Source organism: Polypterus senegalus, chromosome 16, assembly GCF_016835505.1.
Source record: "Polypterus senegalus isolate Bchr_013 chromosome 16, ASM1683550v1, whole genome shotgun sequence".
In the NCBI taxonomy this organism is placed as follows: domain Eukaryota; kingdom Metazoa; phylum Chordata; class Cladistia; order Polypteriformes; family Polypteridae; genus Polypterus; species Polypterus senegalus.
In genome coordinates, this window is record NC_053169.1 from 87,675,091 (window position 1) to 87,699,453 (window position 24,363).

A 24,363-nucleotide genomic window follows, 5' to 3' on the forward strand; every position below is an offset into this window, starting at 1 on the left:
TCTTGTTCATTATAAATAACATACATTATTTCTTACACAAGATTTTGTTGGATAATCGGTTATGGTTTTTCACACTGTTACAGTTTTAGCTGAATTCTGTTGATTTAAGGAAGAATCATAAACACAAGGACACCTGTGAAAATTAAGAGGCACTAGATTAAGAAAAGTCGTCTCTGACTGAGGATCACAGGAGTCGTTATGTGGAGGGGTCCTTTCATCATATTGGCAGGCCCAGGGCTGACTCAGCTATTGAATGGCCAATAGGGGGAGGCAGCTTGATGGCCGAGGTCTCCAAGACTCTGAACAAATACAATTCCTATTATGTGATACCAGTAATGGCACACTGCTAGAACGATAACGTGCAGTGAATACGCTTGACTTGAGCATTCCTAGTTTGCATCCTCTTTCTCTGTACGTTTAGTATTCATTGGCTCAGAGTTTGATGCGCTTTCTGCTATAGGAGCAGCTCTTTTTTTCTCCACCCTAGTGGCCCACCTCTTCTCTTCTTACTTCTTACATGGCCGCCCTGCTGGCTGCTGCTGAGTGTTGATTCTACAATAAAATAAAAAGAGGAATAACCTTGGAGGTCAATCATTACCCCAAAAGCGGACAGTAGACATTTCATAGTACATGTGTGATAAACTTCAGGTCAATAAGTCAAACAGTTTGCAAGCTACAGGTGATTTAAAATCCTGGACAGACAAACGAATAGCCATGGGTAGCGTATTATATATAAAGATCATCTGGTGTGCTGGGGTGGCAGCATAAAGATGAAAGACGCCTCACGTCTGGACAAACTTGTTAAGAAGGCAGGCTCCATTGTAGGATTAAAGTTGGACAGTTTAACATCTGTAGCAGAGAGACGGGCGCTAAGCAAACTCCTGTCAATCATGAAGAATCCAATGCATCCACTGAACAGTGTCATCTCCAGGCAGAGGAGTAGCTTTACTGACAGACTTTTGTCATTGTCCTGCTCCACTGACAGACTGAGGAGATCGTTCCTCCCCCACACTATGCGACTCTTCAATTCCACCTGGGGGAGTAAATGGCGAACATTAATTTTATTTTAATTTTTTTTCATTTTTATTACTATTTAATTTAATATTGTTTCTTTGTATCAGTATACTGCTGCTGGATTATGTGAATTTCCCCTTGGGATTAATAAAGTATCTATCTATCTATCTATCTATCTATCTATCTATCTATCTATCTATCTATCTATCTATCTATCTATCTATCTATCTATCTATCTATCTATCTATCTATCTATCGATCGTTGAATTTTGCTCTACACTTGTGATCTTACTTTTGCACTATTGTATTGTATTTACCTTCTTTTTTGACACCCACTGCACGCCCAGCCTAAGTGGAAAGGGATCTCTCTTTGAACTTCCTTTCCCAAGGTTTCTTCCATTTTTTCCCTACAAGGGTTTTTCTTGGAAGTTTTTCCCTGTCTTCTTAGAGAGTCAAGGCTGGGGGGCTGTCAAGTGGCATGGCCTGTTAAAGCCCATTGCGGCACTCCTTGTGTGATTTTGGGCTATACAAAAATAAATTGTATTTAGGAACGAAGCACTTCTTTACACATTGAATTGTGGTAATCTGGAACAAACTACTGAGGCATGCAGTTGAAGCAGAAATCCTGACCATTTTTAAGAAGTATAGTGTGTGGATAAGATATTGGGACAACTTGGCAATTAGCTAAAGAAATGAACTTGATGGACTGAATAGTCTCCTTTTGTTTGTCAGATTTCTTATTTTCATGCAGCTGTTAGTCAGGGTTGCTTGCAGTGTTCCTAGTATTGCTCTGTTAATTAGAGTTGTAAAAGAAAGTGTCCATATTTACAAATCTAATGTATTTTTGAGGAATATTATAGAAAAAGAAATTGTCCAGAACTACCTTGCTTGTGAAAGTGAATCACAAGTATGGTAGCTTAGCCAACAAGATAGTGATCTTTATAAGACCACTTCAATTTGCTTTATAAACGGTTTGGCCAACACTCTCAGTTGATCCTTTATAGTATCACACACATGTGCACTGGGGCAGCTTAAAGGGTCAGATAATGGTAATTTCCCACCGGAACACAAGGGGGTGCTGTTGACTAACATCTTACTCAGCAGACCTGAAGATTGACGGCTTTACCACCCTTAATGTCACTTCTGATATCCGCCTGCCTGGATCCGCCTCTTCCTGCCAGAAGTCCTTATCAGTGAAAGCTCCGCCATCTTGAGTAGTGTATTTTTGGAGACTCTCATCTTAAATGACATTTTTCCTTTCTGTAACACTAGAATTACCAGAGCCTACAGGGGAAAAAAAAACATGCAAAACACTCGGTCACTTATTACAACCGCAAGATGTTATGCGAATGAATATGAATAATATGAATAATGTTGCATTGCATCCGTGCCACAATGTTTTCCGAAATGTACTATACAGGTCCTAAATGAATAATTCCAAATATCATATATACCTATGTCTCTGTTTTTTTTTTTTTGACATCATAGACCATAAGGTGCATACCAATTCTACGTGAGCAGGAACACTTAATAAAAAACATCAAGTGATGGTGAGATACGAAGAAATCAGATTCACCAGCGTTTGTGTGTCAGCTTTTATTCCTCCAGATGAGAGAATGTCCAGTTCCATTGGCTCAAAACACCACTCACATCTACAGTTGCTCTCAGTTTCAAAAAAAATTAACAGCGTCCGATCCCTAGGGCGGTGGTATGTATCGTGATCGTGACTGAGAGAATAAAAGTGAAAAAAACGGTAACATTCACAAGTCCTAGAAATGTACATCGGCTGTTACAAACACAAACCAAATGTATGTGTGTACCGTATAATATTAACAATAAGAGCAGCTCACTACAGAAAACAGTAAATATAGGAGACAGTCAGGATCGAACCGGGGACTCTTGATTAGAAGTCAGCAAATCTTACCGTTATGCCACGGAAGCTGTAGTAGTATCGTCCTTGAACCTTTTGTGAAAGTGTTTATTTGATCTTTGGACTTCAGCCTCCATATATTATATAGTTTATGCCTACATTTTGTCATACTACTAAAATATGAAAAACGTTTCTGTTTTAACAATTTTTTTACACAGATTACTATAGAAACGGAACACACATGAAATGCATGTATTCCAAATAACGATCTATTATTTCCACTCTAAAACTCCAGCACTTCACTCTCAGATAATCAATCAAGGCATGAGCTGGGAGAACTTCGTGAAAGTTCTGCGACTGTGTGGGGATGGAAGAGTAGGCTGTTTTCTGCTTGTCTTCATCTGCATATTTACAGGACAAAAGACGCTGACGGAGAGGTGCGAACGGATTTAAGGTGGGCCGGATCTACGAGTTTTTTCATAGGCTCTGGTAATTCTAGAGTTAATGCATTTATAACTCATGTTTTGTTTGAATTATACCAGGTTTGCCTATTGTTGCCCCAATTCTACACATTTGTCTGTTTGTTCTTACATTGGCATAGTCAGTAGGATTTTTTGAACATTGCTTCATGATGGTCTGCAGAAGGAGGAAGAGATAAGGTGTTGGTCAACAGCATCCTCTTGTTTTCTGGTGGGAAATCGCAGTGTGAAATGCACACAAAGTACAAGAGACTCTGGTTTTCATAGAACTCTGAATTTGGCATCACCAGATACAAAATGGGAAAACGAGCCTTGATGGTTCACTCACGATGAGTAAATTTGAGTCGCCAAACGGAAATGGCCTACTGTTTTATAGCGGGGTCTACATAATAGTAGATATTTTTTGTGTTTTGTGCTGAGTCACGTGTTGTTTACATCGTCCCATTTACTGTTGTGTGTGTGTGCAAATGTTGTCCCCGGAAAACAAACTGGAAAGGATGATGCAGGGAGACAGCGACCACGAGACTGGAATTTCCTGTTGCCACCAATTACATCCGGAATACTTTAACGAGAGGAGGGAAGAACCAAAAAAGGAGAGCAAGGAGAGAGAAGGAGAAAGGAGTCATTGTTTCACGTTCATTTTCCAAATCATCAACTACTTTCAGTGCGCAACTTTGCCGTTTGCTTTTTTCATTATCTGAAACATCATTATGACAGCCAGTGTAGAGAAATCCCAGGGTTCGGGCTTCATTCAGCCATTGCTGAGGACTCATACGGTGAGATCGTTTTTTATTTTTTCGGGAAGGAGCAAAATATAATTTCAGCCAGTATTCATTTCATTCAGGACTTTAATAACTCTGGACTCATATACCACATCCACTCCGATTGCTGTTTGTTTTTTGATCTGTGTTCTGTCTTTTCTGTTTTGTGTTCTGTGTGTATTTATTTATTGTTTAGGAGCAAGGGAGGGATTTGTATTTTTATATTACTCTACATTCATGTGCTCATACTAAATAGGATAGATATATATACAGTGATGGGTGGCCAGGTCCCATGCCCGGCCAGGACGCCCCTTCAACACTGTATCCGGGGTATCAGCCATGGGATGCACTCTACATCCCCTGGAACGCATGGTGGCAGCCCTCCTGGGTTACATCGGGGCCACAGGTTTGGGACTTCCGGACTCATGCCTGTTGGGCTCCGTGGCCACCACCTGGAGGAGCTGCACGGCTTAAAAAGTCTCTGTGGTCAGCCTAATTAGGCCAATTACCACCTGGAGCAATTCCGGGAGGACTACAAAAAGAGCCTGCAGCCACTACTCAAGGGCCAGAGTCAGGGGGTGGAGGACGAATCTAGACGGGAGGAGAGGTGGTGCCAGAAAAGTATTTTGTGTTGCCTTGTGTTGCTTTTGGTACTGTGTATTGCCTGTGGGGTTCATGGGGAAGACGTGCCCCACAGGTGAAGAAAAATAAAAGTTCTTAGTGTTTTACACGTGCCTCAGCGTGAGTCTGTGTCGGGTCAGGCACTATATAGCGTCCATATCACAATATACTGTATATATATATATATATATATATACATGCATACAGTATATACTAGGGAGCTTTGCCCCCTGCTCGCATCGTGAGCTCACCCCCTCCTCTCCACCCTTGGGTGCACCATGTGCCAGCCATTTCGCATCTCTGCCGCTCGCATTGTGAAGGGGGAGGCTGAACGCACGCTTTGGAGATTCGGACGGATCACCCGCTTGCTTGCCTGCTTCTCCTGCTGTGCTGCGTGTTCTGCTTCTTGCGCTGCGCGTCGATCATTTCAAAGCCTATACAGCAGCTGTCCTTTTTTCTCACTGCTTTGTCTTGCGGGACGTCCTGGCTGATTATTACTTTCCTTATTTTCTGAATTTGAAAATAGATTATTATTGCTCGCTTGTGCATCCTTTTTTGCCTTCTTTTATCTCCAACGCTTTCGTGTCTCTTTTCAATTTGCTGCTCTTTCTTCTTCGCTTAGTTGTTCCAAAAATCTGAAATACCAGTACATCCAGTATTTTAGTAATAAGAAAATTGCTTTGATACGAGTACTTTGCCAATAAAAACTTGTGCGCATTCTGCCCAATAATGCCATTAATACACCACACACAAACACACATATGTATTTGTTGTAAAATTAGTTTTAACGTGTCCTCTCCCAATGAAACATTAACCACAGTTAGAAATTGTGATTATATACAACATTTACCTTTATTTTAATCTTTGTTTAAATCTCTATTGCCAAGAGCATGTTCATTGTCATTAATCAAGTATTACTGTTAATTATATTGGGTAACATGCACTTTCACAATAAGCTATAGTTAATTATCCTAAGCTGAGTAATAGTTCTAATATTTGCTTGAATAATCATTTAACAAAATGTTAATTTGTTTCAGCAAGGTTTGTTCAGCCCAACAAATCATGCTAGTCCTATTCACCTAATTTCTCCAAAATAACATCAAGTCAAGTTTTGAAGGTGCCTAAAGTCCTGCTCTCCACCAAACTCCTTGGCAATTTATTCCACTTGTCCGTGATACTCTTTAGATTATGTAGGAGCTGATCTGTAATTATGTTCTCCTTTATTTACACCTGTCACAAATCTTGAGAAGGGCTTCATAAATAAAATGCTGTGTTCAGACATATTTAGTGTGCACTGTAAAACTGTAAATGATTAACAATAAATTTAGAATTCCTCAATAAATAAAGCATTTCCCACAGCCGTGTTCCAAATGGCAGCTGCCAACATTTTGTGCTGCCTTGCTGTCTTCCCACTATCTAGGTTTTTTTTCCCCTTTTTCCTTCTTTTATTGAATTTATTAAAAGCATGTAACATTCCATACAATCAAGTCACACTTAACAAAACTAAATTCAATTCAACGCCCAAACCCATGAGAAAGAGAGGAAGTCCAACAGTCAGAGTAAAACTTTGAGAGTAGTAAAGAGAAAAAGAAGTCTTTCTCCTCAATATAAATGCTTATTCTAAAATATTATTGATTAGACACTGCCAGGTTTTTAAAAAACGTTTTGAACAGATCCTGTAAGTGAGAATTAGATTTTTTCCAATTTCAAATAGTATAGAACATCAGCTACCCACTGATTTAAAAGAGGTAGGCTAGGATTCTTCCAGTTGAGCAAGATAAGTCTACGGGCTAATAGTGAAGTAAAGGCAATCACAGTTTGTTTGGCCTTCTCCACTTTAAGCCCACCTGGGAGCCCACCAAACACAGCTGTTAATGGGTTGGAGTGACTGGGACACCAAGGCTGTTTGATAGGCATTTAAAATATTTTGTCCAGAATGATTTTAATTTGGTGCAGGCCCAAAACATGTGACCCAGTGAGGCTGGAGCTCGATTGCAACGTTTGCAAGTTGGATCATACCCTGGAAACATTTTGGACAATTTTAAATAAGATAGATGTGCTTGATAAAAAGATTGTAAGTTGCTTTGCACATATGGAGCTCAAGTGAATTCTGTGCATGGCTGCCTTCCACTCCTTTTCTGAAATGTTGAGTGAGAGATTCCTTTTCCCACTGTACTCTGGGATCTTTTAAAGGAAGGGACTTTAAATTGGTTTTATATATTACAGAAATGCTTTCTGAGTCCTGAAGACTGATTAATATCTCTTCTGGAATAGAAATAGGTGGGAGGTGAGGCAAATTGGGCAGATTTTGTTTAGCAAAGTTTCTAATTTAGAGATAGTAGAAAAATTGCATTCAAGGGAAACTTAGAGTGTAATTGTTCATAGGATTCAAAGATGTTCTCTGTATACAAATCTCTAAATTATTTAATCCTGTACTTTTTCCAAACATTAAAAACTTAATTTTGAGAGGGTGGAAAAAGATGGTTATCACATAGAGGTGCCACAGATAAAACATCCTCCAACTTGAAGTGCTAACTATAATGGTTCCATATGCTGAGTGAATGAAGGACAATTGGGTTGTAAATTTATTGACGATACCTCGTATTTATTGGGGTACAAAGAAAGGAATATAAAGAAGTACTGCAGGATTTCATTTCTATTGCAGACCAAGCAAGTGTGTGTTCATCTATTTGTGTCAATGTCTAGGTTTTTACAGTTTGTATTTACAGTTTGCCACCCAGTAATGAAATTGAAAATTAGTTAGAGCCATGCCACCTTCTTATTAGGTCATTGTAGGGTCGCCCTTTGGATGTGTGGATATTTCAGATTCCAAATAAGTGAGGTTATGATTGAATCTAATTTCTTAGAAAATAATTTGTTAATGTACAGTGTAACCTCGGGTCACGAATGTTTCAGACCACGTACAAATCAGGTTACGACCAAAATGTTTGCCACACTTTTGCATCTGTTCACGACCACACACTCGGGTGATGAACAAGACATTTTTCCTTCCGGTTCGTATGCGCTGATGATTTCCGCACGTGTTCAGTCTCTCCCTGTGCATTCCCTGTACATCGAGCGAGAGACAAAGAGCACGAGAGAGAGTGCGAAAGGCAGTTAAAGAAGGCAGTAAGGCCGAGAAGGCAGATAACGAATGCGTCGGGCTTGTTTTTAAAGAGACTGCTTCGAGCATTGTTTTAATCTTGTTGTATTTAATGAAGGCTTTTTTACATTGGATTTTAACCTCCACTTCACTTCTGTTTTTTATGGGATCATTTATTTATTGAAGGATTCTGAAAGCACTGCACTTTATTTCATTTGGACTTTGGTTTTGATTGTTGTTTTTTTTGATTTTAATAAAAGCATTTGGCATTTTTTGCACCATCCGATTGCTCCATTGTAGTGCCTCATCGGTAACATTACCGACGGTGACGGGTTTAAAGGCTCCCGGAAGCGAGATGCTTAAAACTCATTAAAAAAAAGATTTAACAGAGAGCGGTTCGTAAGGCTGTAACGTGAACTCCTTTTTTTCTGTTCAAGGTTTTCTCAGTGTTGTTCAATGTTTTTACATTTAGTTTACTATTACACTGTGCATTCTATGGTATAATTAACTATTTTTGTGCTTAAAAATTTATAAAAAAAAATATATTTACATGCAGCTCGTACGGTATGGAATGGATTAATTGTATTTGCATACAATCCTATGGGGGAAATTACTTCGGGTCACGACCAAATCGGGTTGTGACCAGAGTTTTGGAATGAATTACGGTCGTGACCCGAGGTTCTACTGTATATTGGATGTATCTAGGTTTTTTGTGTCCAAGCAGAAGATCTGCTTTATGTTAAACCAGAAGTTTGTCATATCCTGTTGTTTATTGATTCATTAATCCACCTTTCCCTGGTGCACTTTTCTGTTTTCTAGACCACTTTCTCTGGCATTAGTCCCTTTCAAAAGATCATCTAAATCCATATTATTGGAACATTTAAGTTTGTTTTTGAGGCTTAAATCCTTTCTGGGCCTGTGAAGCCTGAGGCAGGCCACTGGAAATTGGGAGTAAGCCCAGTGAGGTGAAGTCTTTTTCCAGGCAGGCAAAGAAGGCTTGGCCTGTGATACCTTTTGTAGAGGATTGATGGGGGACTATTTTGCCTTTGAGAAAGCTCAATATCATAACTGTGTGTTTTGTTGGGAGAACTATTTTTCAGCAGCTTCTGGCCCAAAGAGTATTTGCTGTTTGAGAATCTGGCACCAGGCTAGGTCTATTTGATGACTCCCCATTCTAAGAGACCGCTTCACTAGGCTCAGTTTCTGCTAGAACTTCAAACCATCACTAACGTTGCACTCACTTTCATTGTCTTCTTTTATATTGCAGATTTTGAAAAACCAGCCTTCAAGCGAGGAATAGTTTCTATGGATGATCTCACTGTTGGCGCTGTGTTGACTGGCCGAGTGGAAAACACTGCACTCTTTGGAGCTTTTGTGGACATTGGGGTGGGCACATCAGGTTTAATCCATAAAAAATACATCACTGAAGCCAAACTACCACAGGATAAGAGACGACGAAGTTTGGCCCTGGGGCCTGGAGAAAGAGTTGAAGTACGGGTGCTCAACGTTGATCCAGGAAGAGGCCGCATTGGGCTCGACCTTCTGCGTGTTTTAAAGTGAGATCAGTGTTTGGTTTATTGCACCCAGAAATGTATGTTCGTCTCCAATTTAAAAAAGCACAGTTCCTGTACCATATATATATATATATATATATATATATATATATATATATATATATATATATATATATATATATATACATACACACACACACACACACACACACGCCAACAGGTGACCAGCAATAAGGAAACCTTTTCCGTATGACATCAATAGACCCACATTTTACGACATATTTTTACAAAAGGACATTTCTGCAGATAAGTATAAAATACAAGGTACTTTCTCTGCCTTTCCAGGAACAAATACAGTAAGTTTAACTACAACATCGCTGTGGTAAAATATGAGGATATCATGCAAAACATCAATAAAATGGGCCACAGCTTTTGATTTTCTTTTTCTTTTAAATATATATATATATATATATATATATATATATATATATATACACACTTATGTTGTCTGCACCACAGTGCTGCGTGTCTCCCTGCTTTGCTCAGTAACACATCCCCATTGTGTGGATACTGCAGTCTGAATTTTTGGAAGTGCTCGGAAATGCACATATTTTATGAGATGAGAATTGGCCCATAAAAGCTCATGTTTAACTCCTAAAACCACAGAACACATCCTGTCCCATAGGATCTTCGGTGAGATTTGTTTTTTTGGAAACACAAAGTCATGCTGTCTTCTGAGTGAAGAATCTTAAACTGTGCCAAACAAGAACTTGGTCTTGCCTCGCATGGAAACTTTTCTTGTATCAATTCGTGATGCCATTGTTTCAAACCACCTGGAAGATGTAGTTGTTTTCTAAATAAACAAATAAGCTTTTATCAATTATAACCCCGATTGTGGTGGTCCCTGTCCATGGAGTTTGATTTCAGCTGACTGCATTAGGAGAACTGACAGAAGCACACCGTTTCTTTTCCCCCGTAGAAGCTGTTAACTTCCTGTGTGCTAGCGTTCCACGTATCTAAAGGTTGCAGTACTTGTGTCCTAACAAAATATTTCTGTTTTGAGATTCTTAGACGAAACCCAGAGGACTCTGGATTGCAGGACAACTTGTTGTGTCTCATTACTGAAATCTGCGTGGCTGGACACCCTGAGCTAGTTCTGGGTTGGTGTGATGATTTTCAGTCACTCCCTTCAGCAAATTTAAACTTTTTTTTTTTTTTTGCAAGCATTGTATGAATATACATTTTGTACAAATATGAACATTTTGGGTTTCTTCTGCTGATTATCAAACGCTAAAATGGATATTCTTTGATTTGGGCTGGCACAGCTTGTGGAAATTTTGAATGACCATTTTATTGGCTGACAATTGAAATAAAGCAGAAGGCTGGCCCTCATTTCTAAACTGACTGTTAGACCTCGGTCCCCTTTTTTTTTTTGCCTGGCAGCTTTTGGAATTGAACGTCTGAGCACAAATCACCATGATTTCACTAAAATAACAGCAGAGGCATTTCTCGGTGCCATTTCCGAGTTACTCTAAATAAATTTACTCCATCATTTCATTTCCCGTCATTCCTGTGTAATAAATTCCAGTCACTCTGCTGCAGTTTGCTGAAAGCAACCAGGCCTTCTGATCTCATCAGCACCAGAGAATGGCAGCTCTGTGTCCCGTTACAGCATCTTGACCCTGGTGCCACTGGCATCACTTGTTTTGGCACAAGGGTCTATTATACCATGGTAGACGAGAGTGCACGTGTTCAGAAGAAGCAAACCAGTCTGAGTGCATCAGGTTTGATTCGTAAAGAAGTTGAAGCTTTGGATGTTTTCATACCCTTGGTTTATTTGTAAAAGAGTGGTGATGAGTCTCACTCCTGGCCATTTATCAGTCTCTCAACAGCTTGAAGAGAAAAAGAAACTGAATTGGTGTGGGAAAAAAAGTGAGGCAGAAATGACCTCCACCAGTCCTCAGACATTTTCAAACTTCTGACACTTGCATGGATCATGATATTCCCATCTCAGGTACTTTAGTTTTTAGTTCTCCCTGGTTCATCTCGTTTCTGACAAACTGTAGATAAGGCTGTTGATTAAATTTTATCTCCCAAATTGATGAGTCTATCTCAGGCTGTGGCATTTTTGGCATAAATTGTCTGGTGGGACCAGAGGCAGCCTAAGGGGTGTGCGGGGCCTCGGGCTGACCAACCCCACACGGGGCCGGTCACATCAAACGCTGTTACCAGTATGTGTGGACTGCGCGTGAATTTAATAAAAATAATGTCACCATACACCGGATTTTCTCATTACAGTATTCAGCTACATTTTTTAACACGCGGACTTTATCAAAATATAATGATATATTATCTATTTAAAAAAAGTGCAATTCCTAATTCATGACAATACCACAACAGTGTGAAATGTGATGTGGTGTCATGCAGAAATTAGCAGGGCCTCTTCAAGAAAAGGACCCACATTGCAAGTAAGCTCAGAGTCTTGATATGCAGGATGTCTCAGTCATAAGTCATGTTGATGTCATGTAAGCCAGTTATCATTACAATACATGTTTTTGTGCATTCATATTCAGACTATGGCATGTTTTTCAAAGACGTACATATACGGAATTTGACCTTGAAGAGGGATTTTAAAAGGGTTCCTCTTTGAAGCATCTCAAATATATATATACTGGAGAATATAACTTGACAAATCTGATCGAACAAGACATGTGGACCTCAAAAGCGGGACCCCCTTAGATGCGAGGCCTGGGGCGATCGCCCCACTTGCCACCCCCAAACGCCACTCTTGTGCGAGACCATGCTAGAATTTTCCTACAGTATATGTATGAGTACACGGGCAATCCTAGCACAGAGAAACAATGAAGTCAAATGAATTAACGGCAAAAATGATGATCAGTTACACGGCAAATTGGTTAAATGCGTATCAATGGACTCTGCAGAAACAGTTGGTGGTGATGGTGTGGAAGATGAAAACATCAACTTACAATATCATGAAGAATATCTACAACCGTTAACACCGTGCGGTCTTCCACCACACAAATTACTGTAGAAACCAAGAAAGGTAATGTAGTACATCTTCATTGGATATCATTAAACAACAAAGGAGATCTTGATATGCCATTCGTATTAAAACGTTAACAGTTTCCCGTTAGAATAGCTTTTGCAAAGACAACTAACAAATCTCAGAGACAAACATTCAAAAAAGTTGTTTTATTTAATAGAGAGAAAGAAACAAAATTCAATGTTGCATTGTCATGATGAAATTCCAAACACAGAATCAAAATTCAATGCGATATTGATGAAAATGTAATTAAAAAAATTGTTTTTACTAAAGTTTTACAGTAAATGTGTCAGTTTAAAAAGTGTTTGCATGTTAATTTCAAGGCCAAACAGAACAAAATCATATTACGCAACAAAAAACTCTAATGCAACATGAAACATAATTTACTTCCAAATTTTTATGTTTTACTCTTTTTTTAATATGTTTAATTACTTTATAGTGTAATGTATAATACTTAGTTGTATTATGCATATGTAACAATTCCTATAAAAATAAAAATCTGTTTAAATTATACAACCACAACCCCATACGCGAGCGGCAGAATCGTAAAGAGGCTAGCGAGTAGCGCAGGCACAGGGGTTGGCGAGCAAAGTGAGCAGGGGGCAAAGCCCCCTTGTGTGTGTGTGTGTGTGTTTATATCTATATATATCTATATCTATATATCTCTTATCTATATATACAGTACAGGCCAAAAGTTTGGACACACCTCCTCATTCAATGTGTTTTCTTTATTTTCATGACTGAAGGCATCAAAACTATGAATGAACACATGTGGAGTTATGTACTTAACAAAAAAAGGTGAAATAACTGAAAACGTGTTTTATATTCTAGTTTCTTCAAAATAGCCACCCTTTGCTCTGATTACTGCTTTGCACACTCTTGGCATTCTCTCGATGAGCTTCAACAGGTAGTCACCTGAAATGGTTTTCACTTCACAGGTGTGCCTTATCAGGGTTATTTAGTGGAATTTCTGGCTTTATCAATGGGGTTGGGACCAGCAGTTGTGTTGTGCAGAAGTCAGGTTAGTTGGGCGATCATTTATTTTTCAACAGGACAATGACCCCAAACACACCTCCAGGCTGTGTAAGGGCTACCTGACCAAGAAGGAGAGGGATGGAGTGCTGGAAATGGTCATGAAAATAAAGAAAACACATTGAATGAGGAGATGTGTCCAAACTTTTGGCTTGTACTGTGTATATATATAGAGATATATAGATATAGATATAGATATATCTATATATATATATATCTATATCTCTATATAGTTAGATACTTTATTAATCCCAAGGGGAAATTCATATAATCCAGCAGCAGTATACTGATACAAAAAAAAATATATTAAATTAAAGAGTAATAAAAATGCATGTAAAACCGGGACATATATAATAATCGTGGAAACGCAGGGCATTTAAAGGCACCCCAACCACGACACAGACAGGCAGAGACGCAGATGCAACACAAGACACTCTTTATCTTGAGCTAGGAAGTGGGAATTCTGGGTAGCAGAAATGATGTCATCATAAATAGAGAGAAATTAAAGGTGCTGTAAAATAGATAGAAATGAAAGGTGTTATAAAATAGATAGACAGAGAGAAATGAAAGGCACTATAAAATAGACAGAGAAACGAAAGGCGCTATAAAATAGATAGAGAGAAATGAAAGGTGCTATAAAATAGATAGAGAGAAATGAAAGGAGCTATAAAATAAATAGAGAGAAATGAAAGGTGCTCTAAAATAGAGAGAAATGAAAGGCGCTATATAATAGATAGAGAGAATTGAAAGGCGCTATAAAATAGAGAGAAATGAAAGGCGCTATAAAATAGATAGATGGAAAGAAATGAAAGGTTCTATATAATTGAGAGAAATGAAAGGCATTATATAATAGATACTGTGCTTTTAAAAAGTTTTCACCCCCTTGTAATTTTTTCCATTAATCAACAGAGAGAGACTCTTTAATACCAAAATGAAGACTGATCTCTGCAAAGTGCTCTCGACTGACTACAAACCTGAAATGTGGTCCCACAAGGGTCACGGCAGTCATTGGCAGGTGCTCCTTTGTCACTGTGTGGTCACAGGTCTCTCTCCGTCCGTCAGCTTTGTACGTCTCGATGCTCCACTTTGTCTCCCTACTGCTTTCTTCCTCTTTGCCAAAATTCAAGTCTGGTAATTGAAAAACCAAGCTGGCCGTAAAGAGCAGGCAGGCAAACAGAGTGAGCTATATTCAGTCATAAAAACAGAGCGTTCTCAAGCCAGTGCAGGCCAAACTAGGGTTCCTTCAAAAGCTCTCTGCATTGAAAAATAATTTATCTTGTAAAGAAAGTAACACGTAATTGTTAGCGTTCTAATCAGGACAAAGACATAGCACCCTCCAGGTCCCTCCAGTGAAACACACTCACTTAGAAATATGGAAACATAGACGGCCCACCACAACCCACTCACAAAGCAATGACGACACCCGTGACCCTCTGACGGCAACCTGCAGCCCCGTGAGTTAGAAACGCTGACACGTAAAGATCACTTTGTGCCTCTCCATACCAGCAGTTAAAGTACGCCAACCGGTGACCCACTCCAGGCCCACAGAGCCTCACTTTCACAAGGCCTGTACACTTTGAGAACGACATGTGGCCAAATGGAGTCGTACAAACTAACTGAGGAGGAGGAGGAGGTTGGGAGAATGCACTAATACAGCAGACTGTCAGCTGAGCCAACCGTCAAAGACGGGTTGTATTTTGTATTGCAATTAGTAATAAAGTTCATTACATTTGGCATTGCATTACTACCAATGTTTTTAATGTGCCATCTGTTGGAATGAAAAATATAATGCATATGTCTTTGTTATACAGTATGCCATGGTTTGGGATTTGTAAAAGCAGTGTTAATGTCTGTGATGCGCCATCTGTTGGAATGACAACTGCAATGCATTTTATTGGTACAAATGTCTGTGATGCGCCATCTGTTGGACTGACAGAGACACGGCATTCAGACAGATACCCAGACACTTAAACCTTTTATCAAGGTGGATGTGTAAGTCTCATTGGATGAAGGTGTTAGCCAAATAAATAAAAATAATAATACTTGTGAAGCGTTGACTCTACAGGGACACTGTATAAAAAAACGATGTGTCCCATCAGGTGAGGCCTCCTGCCTTGTGCTTCTACTGACCCTGAGCTGACGATCGTGTGTGACCAAAGCGATTGCGTGAAGTTATTAAACAAGTTCATGTTGCTTTTTTACTTTCTCATATACAAAGTACAGAGAAAGTATAGGAATACTGTAGTGGAAAAAATTCGACCTCGAGATTTTGATGAATCTCGACATTCCTGAGTGCGAGAATACCGTTTTTGAAATGACGGACGTCTGTCTGTGTGTAAACACGATAACTCAAACGCTTTGACCCGGTCCGGGAGATTTTGTTCACCTGCTTTATATCAAAAATAAGGAATCCTATCAACATCTGGGCCACTTCTGACAAGCAGAACTGAACCGAATACTTTTGCGAATTTTCAAGTGGACTGTGGTTATAATTACAGAGAGATGATTCCAATTTTGTATAGATATTTATAATGATAAAAAGCAAACAAATATGGTATGAAATTTGAGAAAAATTACTCAACCAGAAGTAGTATTTTATTTGAACAACCATCTGAATTTTTTGTATCATGGAAATAGAAATCTGTACACGATATTAAAAAACTGTATTCAATATGAATATTCTTTCAATAACTATTAACAACTTTATTTTAATTTATACGTCATCACTTTAACAATAACATGTAAACATTGAACATGCCAAATAAATCTAAAGATGTAATGGGAACAACAAGCTGCTACGTCCCCGTCATGTTCCTGGTAATACATTTAATTTTATGTTTTTTTTATTTCTGCCATCATTATCATAATTAAAAGTAGCAAAATTTATTGCAACAAATGTTATGTAACACTTACACTTTTTAGGTGTTTTTAGGTGACTACAGTATAACTCTTTTTACTTTGCACGTAATCGAGATAATGCATACGTAATCATGGAAAATTTCCATAACCGTTTTTGACCCCCCCTAAGTGCGAAAATATCATTTTAATATAAAGTGTGATGATATAAATACAGATAAATGATTGTGTATCGATATTATTAATTGGTTATGATGAGAAACAAAGAGATATGAGATATGAGAAATATCACGCAACTGGAAGTGGTCCTGATTACCTTTTCCTTATATACGAGAAAGTCGAGGGGGCGCACTCCCGATTTTTTTAAAGAATTAGGGGGTCTCTTCGTTCTTTCCTTAATTTTGGACTCCCTCTTAATCAGTTTCAGGGTCAGGCAGGTGCTGCTGCTTATACTGAATATACAGTATAAGCTTATATTACGTTAAATTCCGCTCTGTACATCTAATATTTCTATTGTACTCTGCGTATTGTATTGTATTGACCCCCCCTTTTCTTTTTGACACCCACTGCACGCCCAGCCTACCTGGAAAAGGGGTCTCTTTTTGAACCGCCTTTCCCGAGGTTTCTTCCATTTTTTCCTTGTCGTCTTAGAGAGTCGAGGCTGAGGGGCTGTCAAAAGGCAGCACTCCCTGTGTGATTTTGGGCTACTATATAAAAATAAATTGTATTGTCTAATTGTATATTGTTTTCATTTCTTATTCATGGGCTCAGTCAGTTCTTCTTCCTGAGCAGGCTTTCCCCCGTTTAGAGCTCACAGTATTTATTATTGTCGATTTGCGTTAGGTCGATTCTTATTTTTTTTTCGAGCCTGACCACTGGTTAGATTTTTATTTGTTGGTGTCTGACATGGGCAGCTTAGCGCTGCAGCTGGTAGCACTTCTGCCTGGCTGATCCAAAGCCCTGGGTTCAAGCGCCGCCCTGTCAGAGTAGAGTCTTCATGTTCTCTCTGTCTGTCCTCGGTGTGCGTGCCTACTTGAAATGTAGCTTTTGTAAGTTGGGATGTTGTGAGGGCTGAATGCATAGAGTATTTACTTATTTATTTTCATTTATTTATTCATTTATAGCCAACTAGCCAACCCGCGGCGTACCATACGCCGCATAATCAGGCCGGTTTTTTAATAATTTTTAAGCACAGGGAGAAAATTTAACATTTGCAAAATCGGTAATGTAATAAATCAGCAAGAAAAGCAACGTTGTAACAATGCACGGAACGAACCAACACACAGTCGTCCGTGCGGCGTAGCGAGGTGGGAGGGGGGTGTGTACAAAGTGCAGGAGCATCTAAGACGACGCATGTTTGTCGCGGATGCGAATTGCTGTATGTAGCGTGTAAAACACTTTGCTATGCTGCACGCGGTCGTGCGTCGTAACCGAAAACTCGTTTTTTAAAGGTTGCTCACTTCATTGTGTTTTAACCTCAGTTGTAAAGGAATGTTTTAATGATCCCATGGGATACCCCTCGCAAACAGTTTTACACGCCGCATATGGCGATTCACCTCGGTGAGAAACACGCCACTATTAACAGTCAACGTGTGGGAGGGGGGTGTGTACAAAGGGTAGGGACGAAAACAGTGGGAGCGTATGAGTCGCACTTAGTGGCAATTCCACGGTCTGCAGCCCGAATGGGGTTCAACGGCTTACCCACGCCTAGACACACGCTCAATCTCATGCATAATTATTTATTGAATGGTAAACACTTCTGGAAAGACACGGTTGTCTAAAACAGGTTAGTGTGAGAATACAACAGTAAGTGAATGAAAAGATGGAACTCTGGAGAGAGCAAAATACAACAATAGTGAACCCGCAGCATAACAAACGCCACATAATTATTTATTGATGGTTGAACACTTCTGGAAAGACACAGGGACACCCCTCGCAAACTGTTCTACACGCCGCATACAGCGAATCACATCTGTGACAAACAAACTGTTTTACACACTGCATACAGCGAATCACATCCACGACATGATTTTTCCTAGATGGTCCTGTCGCGTCCACCCTCGCACTCGAAGCATACACACTGCCTGCTCATGTGCCCGGTCGCAAGCCGCGTCCAGCCTCGTTCTCGAAGCATACACACCGCCTGGTCATGTGTCCGGTCGCAAGAGAAACTCACGGAGAGCCGCCCACCAGCTGCCTGTGTGTGTGCCCCTGTCTGTCTCTGGCGCGGCTTTCTCTTGCGCTGCCTCTGTGTGAACCGGTCAGGCACAGAGAAGGTCAGCTGCTGACAGAGCGTCTCGACTGTTGCAGGGCCTGCATTGGTGAAGCAGGTGAGACGGTAATGAAACAGAGGCACAGGGCTTATTGGTTTTTAAAGACTGCTTCCTTCATTGTGCTTTAACCTCAGTTTTAAAGGATTGTTTTAAGGATCCCATGGGATACCCCTCGCAAACCGTTTCACACGCTGCATATGGCGATTCACCTCTGCGAGAAACATGCCTCTATGAACAGTCAACGTAGCTCGGAGGTACATGACATTAACCTGACCTGCACTGCATGTGGCCTCTACGACAGACAAACATAAATGACGCCATTTTTTCTGTGTCGTCGCGTCCCAGTTGGTGGGCGTGGCCCTGCAAGTTGTCGTCGTATCCAATGGTCTTGGAGTTGGTGGGCGTGGCTCCTTCCTGTGTGCGCCATAGGTGTCTCACTTGTCGGCGGCTTAGTGAATCCACGCATGGTTGTCTTGCCTTAGTGAATTTTATATATAGATAGGGTCAGGTCTGTTGGAGATCAGAACTAGTGTGGTGCTGAGGCGTCGCCTGTTGCACGGCAGCACTCGGGATCCCCTGGAGGTTGCTGGATATCATGGCCGGCCTGTACACTGGTACTGTGGGTGCTGTGCAGAGTGGAGACAGGACCTCTGTGTTTTTCCCAGTTGATTCTGAGGTTCGTCAGCGGTGTGTTCTGCTCCTGCTCTGTTCAATGCTTGTATGGACTGGGCGTTGTTTAAAGTCGTGGGGTCCAGTGGCTGTGGGGCATCTGTTGGTGAACAAAGATTCACGGATCTTGACTTTGCTGATGATGCTGTGATCTTCGCAGAGCCAATGGAGGCTCTGATCAGGGCGCTCGAGAAACTGAGTGAGGGTCCTGATAAAAACCAAGATCCAGGCCTTTAATGACCTCTTGGGCACGGCCATCGGCAGTGTGTCTGTTTGCGTGGAGAGAGTGTCGACCTCATCGAGAGGTTTACTTACCTCGACAGTGACATTCATGTCACTGGTGATTCTTCCTGTGAAGTCAGATGGATTGGGAGAGAATGAGGGGTCACGAGGTCACTGGAAAGTGGTGTGTGGCGCTCCCGATATCTGCAAAAGGACGAAGGTCCAAGTCTTTAGAGTCCTGGTGCTTCTTGTCTTGCTATATGGTTATGAGACATGGACGCTATCCAGTGACCTGAGATAAAGACTGGACTCCTTTGGTACTGTGTCTCTTCAGAAAGTCCTTAGGTACCGTTGGTTTGACTTTGTGTTGCTCATGGAGTCCCGAATGAGGCACATGACCTGCATTGTGAGGGAGCGTCAGTTACGACACTACGGCCATGTGGCGCGTTACCCCGAGGGTGATCCGGCTCGTAAGATCCTCATTGTTGGGGACCCGAGTGGCTGGACCAGGCCAAGGGATCGCCCACGTAACACCTGGCTGCGGCAGATAGTGGGTCATTTCCGGAGGGTAGGACTGCACCACATGTCTGCCTGGGGGGTTGCCAACTGGGATCCTGAGTTGTTTCGCTGTGTGGTGAGTGCAGCAATGCCCTGTACCAGCGCATGCACCCCGACTTGACTTGACTTGATTTATTGTGTGTGTGTGTTTTTTTTTGTCTTTGTTCACTGTCTGCAGGGGCACATGCAAGCAAACATTTCATTGTACGTGGTACTTATACACTCTTTTCAGAAGATGCCCAGGGACCTTTTGTACACATGACAATAAAAAGAATTGAAATTGAAATAGATAGACGGCATCAGGAATGCTATTGGGTGGCTATTTTTATTGCGACGGCCCCCGTTTGTCAGTGTTGTGCATACTCGTCAGTCCTTACGTCAGGGTTAATGTGAGCCGGGTGCCCCTTTCTCGGTGGCACCAGGTTTTTGTTCACACACAGATCCAGATCCTCCGGCGGCGAGCATGCAGCCGAAGCGGCAGGTGACTCTGCGCTGACCTCTCGGGCTCCTTCTCCGGCGATGCGGTGCGTTGCTTTGTCTGCCAGGGAGCCCCCAGCTGATCTCGAGTGGCACCCTCATGACAGACCCTCCCAGCTGCGCTGTCTGATTGACAGACGGGGGAGAAGATGCAGATGCCAGACTCCAATAAAGCAGGGGGCCTTGGGAGAGTAGAGAGGCAATTATTGGAGGATAGTAATGCACTAATCAGGCAATTTCAAAATTAATCCCATAGTCCCCTGCTGTATTACAGCTTCTGTTTATATTTACTTAGAGTAGCACAGTGAAAATCAAAAATTCCTTGCCTCAAGCCCATTAACGGCTCTCTGAGGGTGTTAATTTAGAAAGTGGAAAATATTGAATGCGGCTTTTCTTTAACAGCCATACCTCTCAGAAAAACAACAAAAAGGCAACACATCAGACGAGTCGCAGTGTGTGAACTGAGCCAGCCGGCTGTTTGGTAGCCTGAGCTCCCGAGTTATCACGGAAGCTCATAGATGTCCGCGTCCATCTCGTGTTCATGGCTTTATTTCCTAATGTGTTGATAACACATATTTTTATTGCTAGATTCACTGAGGTTTAGTTGTTCTGCCCCCCTCAGACTGAAAGTCACTTCATGTCATTTAGGCCGCTTTGGGCTTGTAGCATCAAGCCCAAGGCAAGAAACAAGCAGCCCTGGACATTACCGGTGCCCTCTGCCATGCTGTTGTCAGACCTTTGATGATGTGTGCTGTGAAATAAGGATGACTGAGTGAAGCACGATGGTGCTGGTACCCAGTCCGTCCTCCAAAGTCAGGCCTGACCGTAGCAGACTACAGTGGAAGCCCAACTGACCAGCATTCACAGAGTCCTCCTACACTACTGGCATTATGGAGTTGCCTGATGGGATGACAAATTGGTTAGAGCGGAATCTACAATATGGCCCAGGCACTCCAGGTTTGCACTTTCTTCACATGTCCTTACTGATTTTGTGTGGTTAGTCAGTTGCATTTATATGGTGCTTTACAATGGAAAGAGGGGCCCGTTTTAATCACTACCAACGTGCCGGTATGCTCACCGCACATTAGCTGTTAGGTGGCGAAGGTGTGAGCGAGAGAGTCAGCCAATAGAAGGCCAGGAATGATTAGGGCGCCTGAATGGACAAAGGCCTGCTGGGCATCAGGGTGCCCCCTCACTCTTTTCAGAAGATGCCCAGGGACCACAGAGAGTCAGGATCTCAATTTTACATCTCACAGTCGATTGTCCCCTTCACGACACTGAGGCATTGGGAACCACACACCGACCACAGGGTAAAAGACGCCCTTATGGCTTCACCCACACCTCTTTCACAGTAATCCAAGCTTTTCCTGGTTTGTCTCCCATCTAAGTACTGGCCATACTCCGCTTCAGGTGGATTACCTTGTTCTGAAGTGCAGGTGGCAATGGCTGCAGACTGCTGGTCCTCCAGTTTCCACCTGCATGTCCCAGAATGAATGATCTCGGTGGACATACACATGAGTGTGCCCTTCCTGGCAGGCTGGTGTCCTGTTCACGACTTGTTCCCAGCTTACTGTATATTAGGCGCTGCTAGGATTGGCTCCAGTCCCATCAGCAGGTCTGGAAATGAAATGAATGTTTTGTGATTTCACTTGACTTCATAAAGTCTCATCACACAAGAGCAGACCCAAAGTAAAATGAGGTGATTCCACGTTGGAAACTATCAATAATGAATTAGCTCTCCTCGATGGATCCTGAATAAATGCAGAAAGCCACGGCTCTGAGAGCTACCTACCATAACTCGACACTTCTGAATGTGTGGGACTTTAGCCATAGATGGTGACCCCCAGCGTGATTTTGGTACTCACTCATGGAGCTGCTGTTATCAAAGTCTGACATATCTGAACTGGAATTGGAGACCCCCCTGAACTGCAGAAGATTCAATTATTATTTAAGTGTGGGGGGGGGGGCACACCAGCAAGAATTATTTTGACCCCTATAATTAGAAAAAAACCAACATTGAATCCAAACTTCCCAGAAAGCACTGGTCAGGGCTGTTGGTCCCCTTAATTCTCTATGCAGAACAGCAGCTGTGATCTTCCGTTTCCTGTTTCTTTTCTTTCCCACCATCGCCGATGTCCTGCCCCGAAACAACAGGAAGTACAGGGTGGTCCAGATCTAATTATGCATATCCAGGTCGTCTGGATGACTTTGATTTATGTGGGGACGATTCCAGTTTGGCGCGAAGACGATTCTTCATGTCGTCAGTTTGCACACTTCTCGATGCTCTGGGATTTTTCGGGTGATTTTCTATGTAATAAACTTAATAAGTTATAGTGTAATGAAAATTGCATAATTAGATCTGGACCACCCTATAGTGCGGCCACCAGAATCTTTTAGTTTGCATCTGTCTGACAAAATTGTTTTATCCACTTGTAGCACACAGGACACATTTGGGATCGATGTCCATACTCGTATCTGAACAATTATTTTGGGACAGAGTTGCATTTACATGCAGTGTGAACGCGGCCTTAAATGCCTTTGAGCTTTTTTATGTTCCACAACAACATATTAATAAAAAAAAAATGCTAAATGTGTAAAAACTTAAATATGGGAACGTTAAAGCGGGTTCCCACTGTAAATGCTTTTCTACTGGGAGTGGCCCACCGCTACGGCCCATGAATGTTATGCTATGCCCATGCAGATGTCCTCACTCGCTGTCTGCGCTGAGCTAATCGAGAGGCTTTTGGATGAAGACCTGACTGCTCCACGCTTCTGTGAATGCCATCAGCTGATCCGGTCCAACGCTTTTCTGCACTTGCCTTATTTTTGCACTTATTTTTCAACCGTCATTCAGGGAGCTTGTGGTTTGCAGAAGGAAGTGTCTGACTTCCTCCTTTCTGGTTTCTGCAAAACGATGGACGGAACGGTAGATTTCCTACCAACACTGTTGCTGTTGGCTTGGCCTTAATGGCAGCATTGCTGTTCCTCTTCTTAGATCCTTGGTACAGCGAGGAAGGACACTTCTTACCTCGAAATTCTCTTGGTACCCAGAACTTGGGAAGAAAGTGTAGGGAGTCTGAAAATACCCCCCACATGCACAGTAGGAGCTAAGAAGAAGGAGAAAGAGCAGAGAGAAAGCTGGAGCCAGAAAAGCGTAAGGAGTACAAAGAAAGCCAGGCGGCTACCGTTTAGCACTGCGTTAAGGTTAAGCCCCAACCGCCTGTGCACCAGGACTGGCAGATCCAAAGTCAACTTGACCAAGTTGGGATACTCTGATGACAGCAATCTGTGCGACTGCGGGGGAAAGACAGACCATGGAACACCTTCTGGATCTGCTGATTCCTGAACGAACCACGCACCATGGAGGATCTCACCACGGCCACCAAAGGAGCCATAGCCTGTGCTCGCCATTGGAGTAACATTTGAAACTTTTGGTTTTAAAGACTTGAGAAGAAAGAAAGAAAGTACCGAGTCTGTTGATTTGGACAGCTCAGACACTCAACTGTGAAATCTCAGGTATTCCATTCAAGTCATTCTTTGGGTGTATGTCGTCAGATTGGATTGAAATTTACTGCACGCCTAAAGTAAGCCGTGTGTCTGTGTACGTAAATGACGTACGGTATTTCTCATAGCGGGGAAGCTTGTGTACATTCTCTGACCCCACACTCAGTGACAGGCTTGGTTTAACTGGACTCGCCTGGTGATCCCATTTCTTTATTTTTATTTATTTTTCGAAGACTCGGGTTTGCCTTCTGTTCCTCCATTTTCTTGCATGTTCAGAGGTGTGCTCTCACCGTAACACTCGTCCAGTCCTTTGCCGATAGCCGAGATGGACACAACACCTACTTTC

At 41.7% G+C, this 24,363-nt stretch overlaps 1 protein-coding gene across 1 annotated transcript in view; it reads left to right on the forward strand.

Moving 5' to 3' along the window:
* Positions 1-10,248, forward strand: part of srbd1 (S1 RNA binding domain 1) — a 389,487-nt gene extending 379,239 nt beyond the window's left edge. The window contains exon 21 of the mRNA XM_039738094.1: positions 9,116-10,248. Within this exon, the coding sequence (XP_039594028.1) occupies positions 9,116-9,408 (293 nt within the window). The 3' untranslated portion in view covers positions 9,409-10,248. The remainder of the gene's footprint in view (positions 1-9,115) is intronic.
* The last annotated feature ends 14,115 nt before the right edge of the window (positions 10,249-24,363 follow it).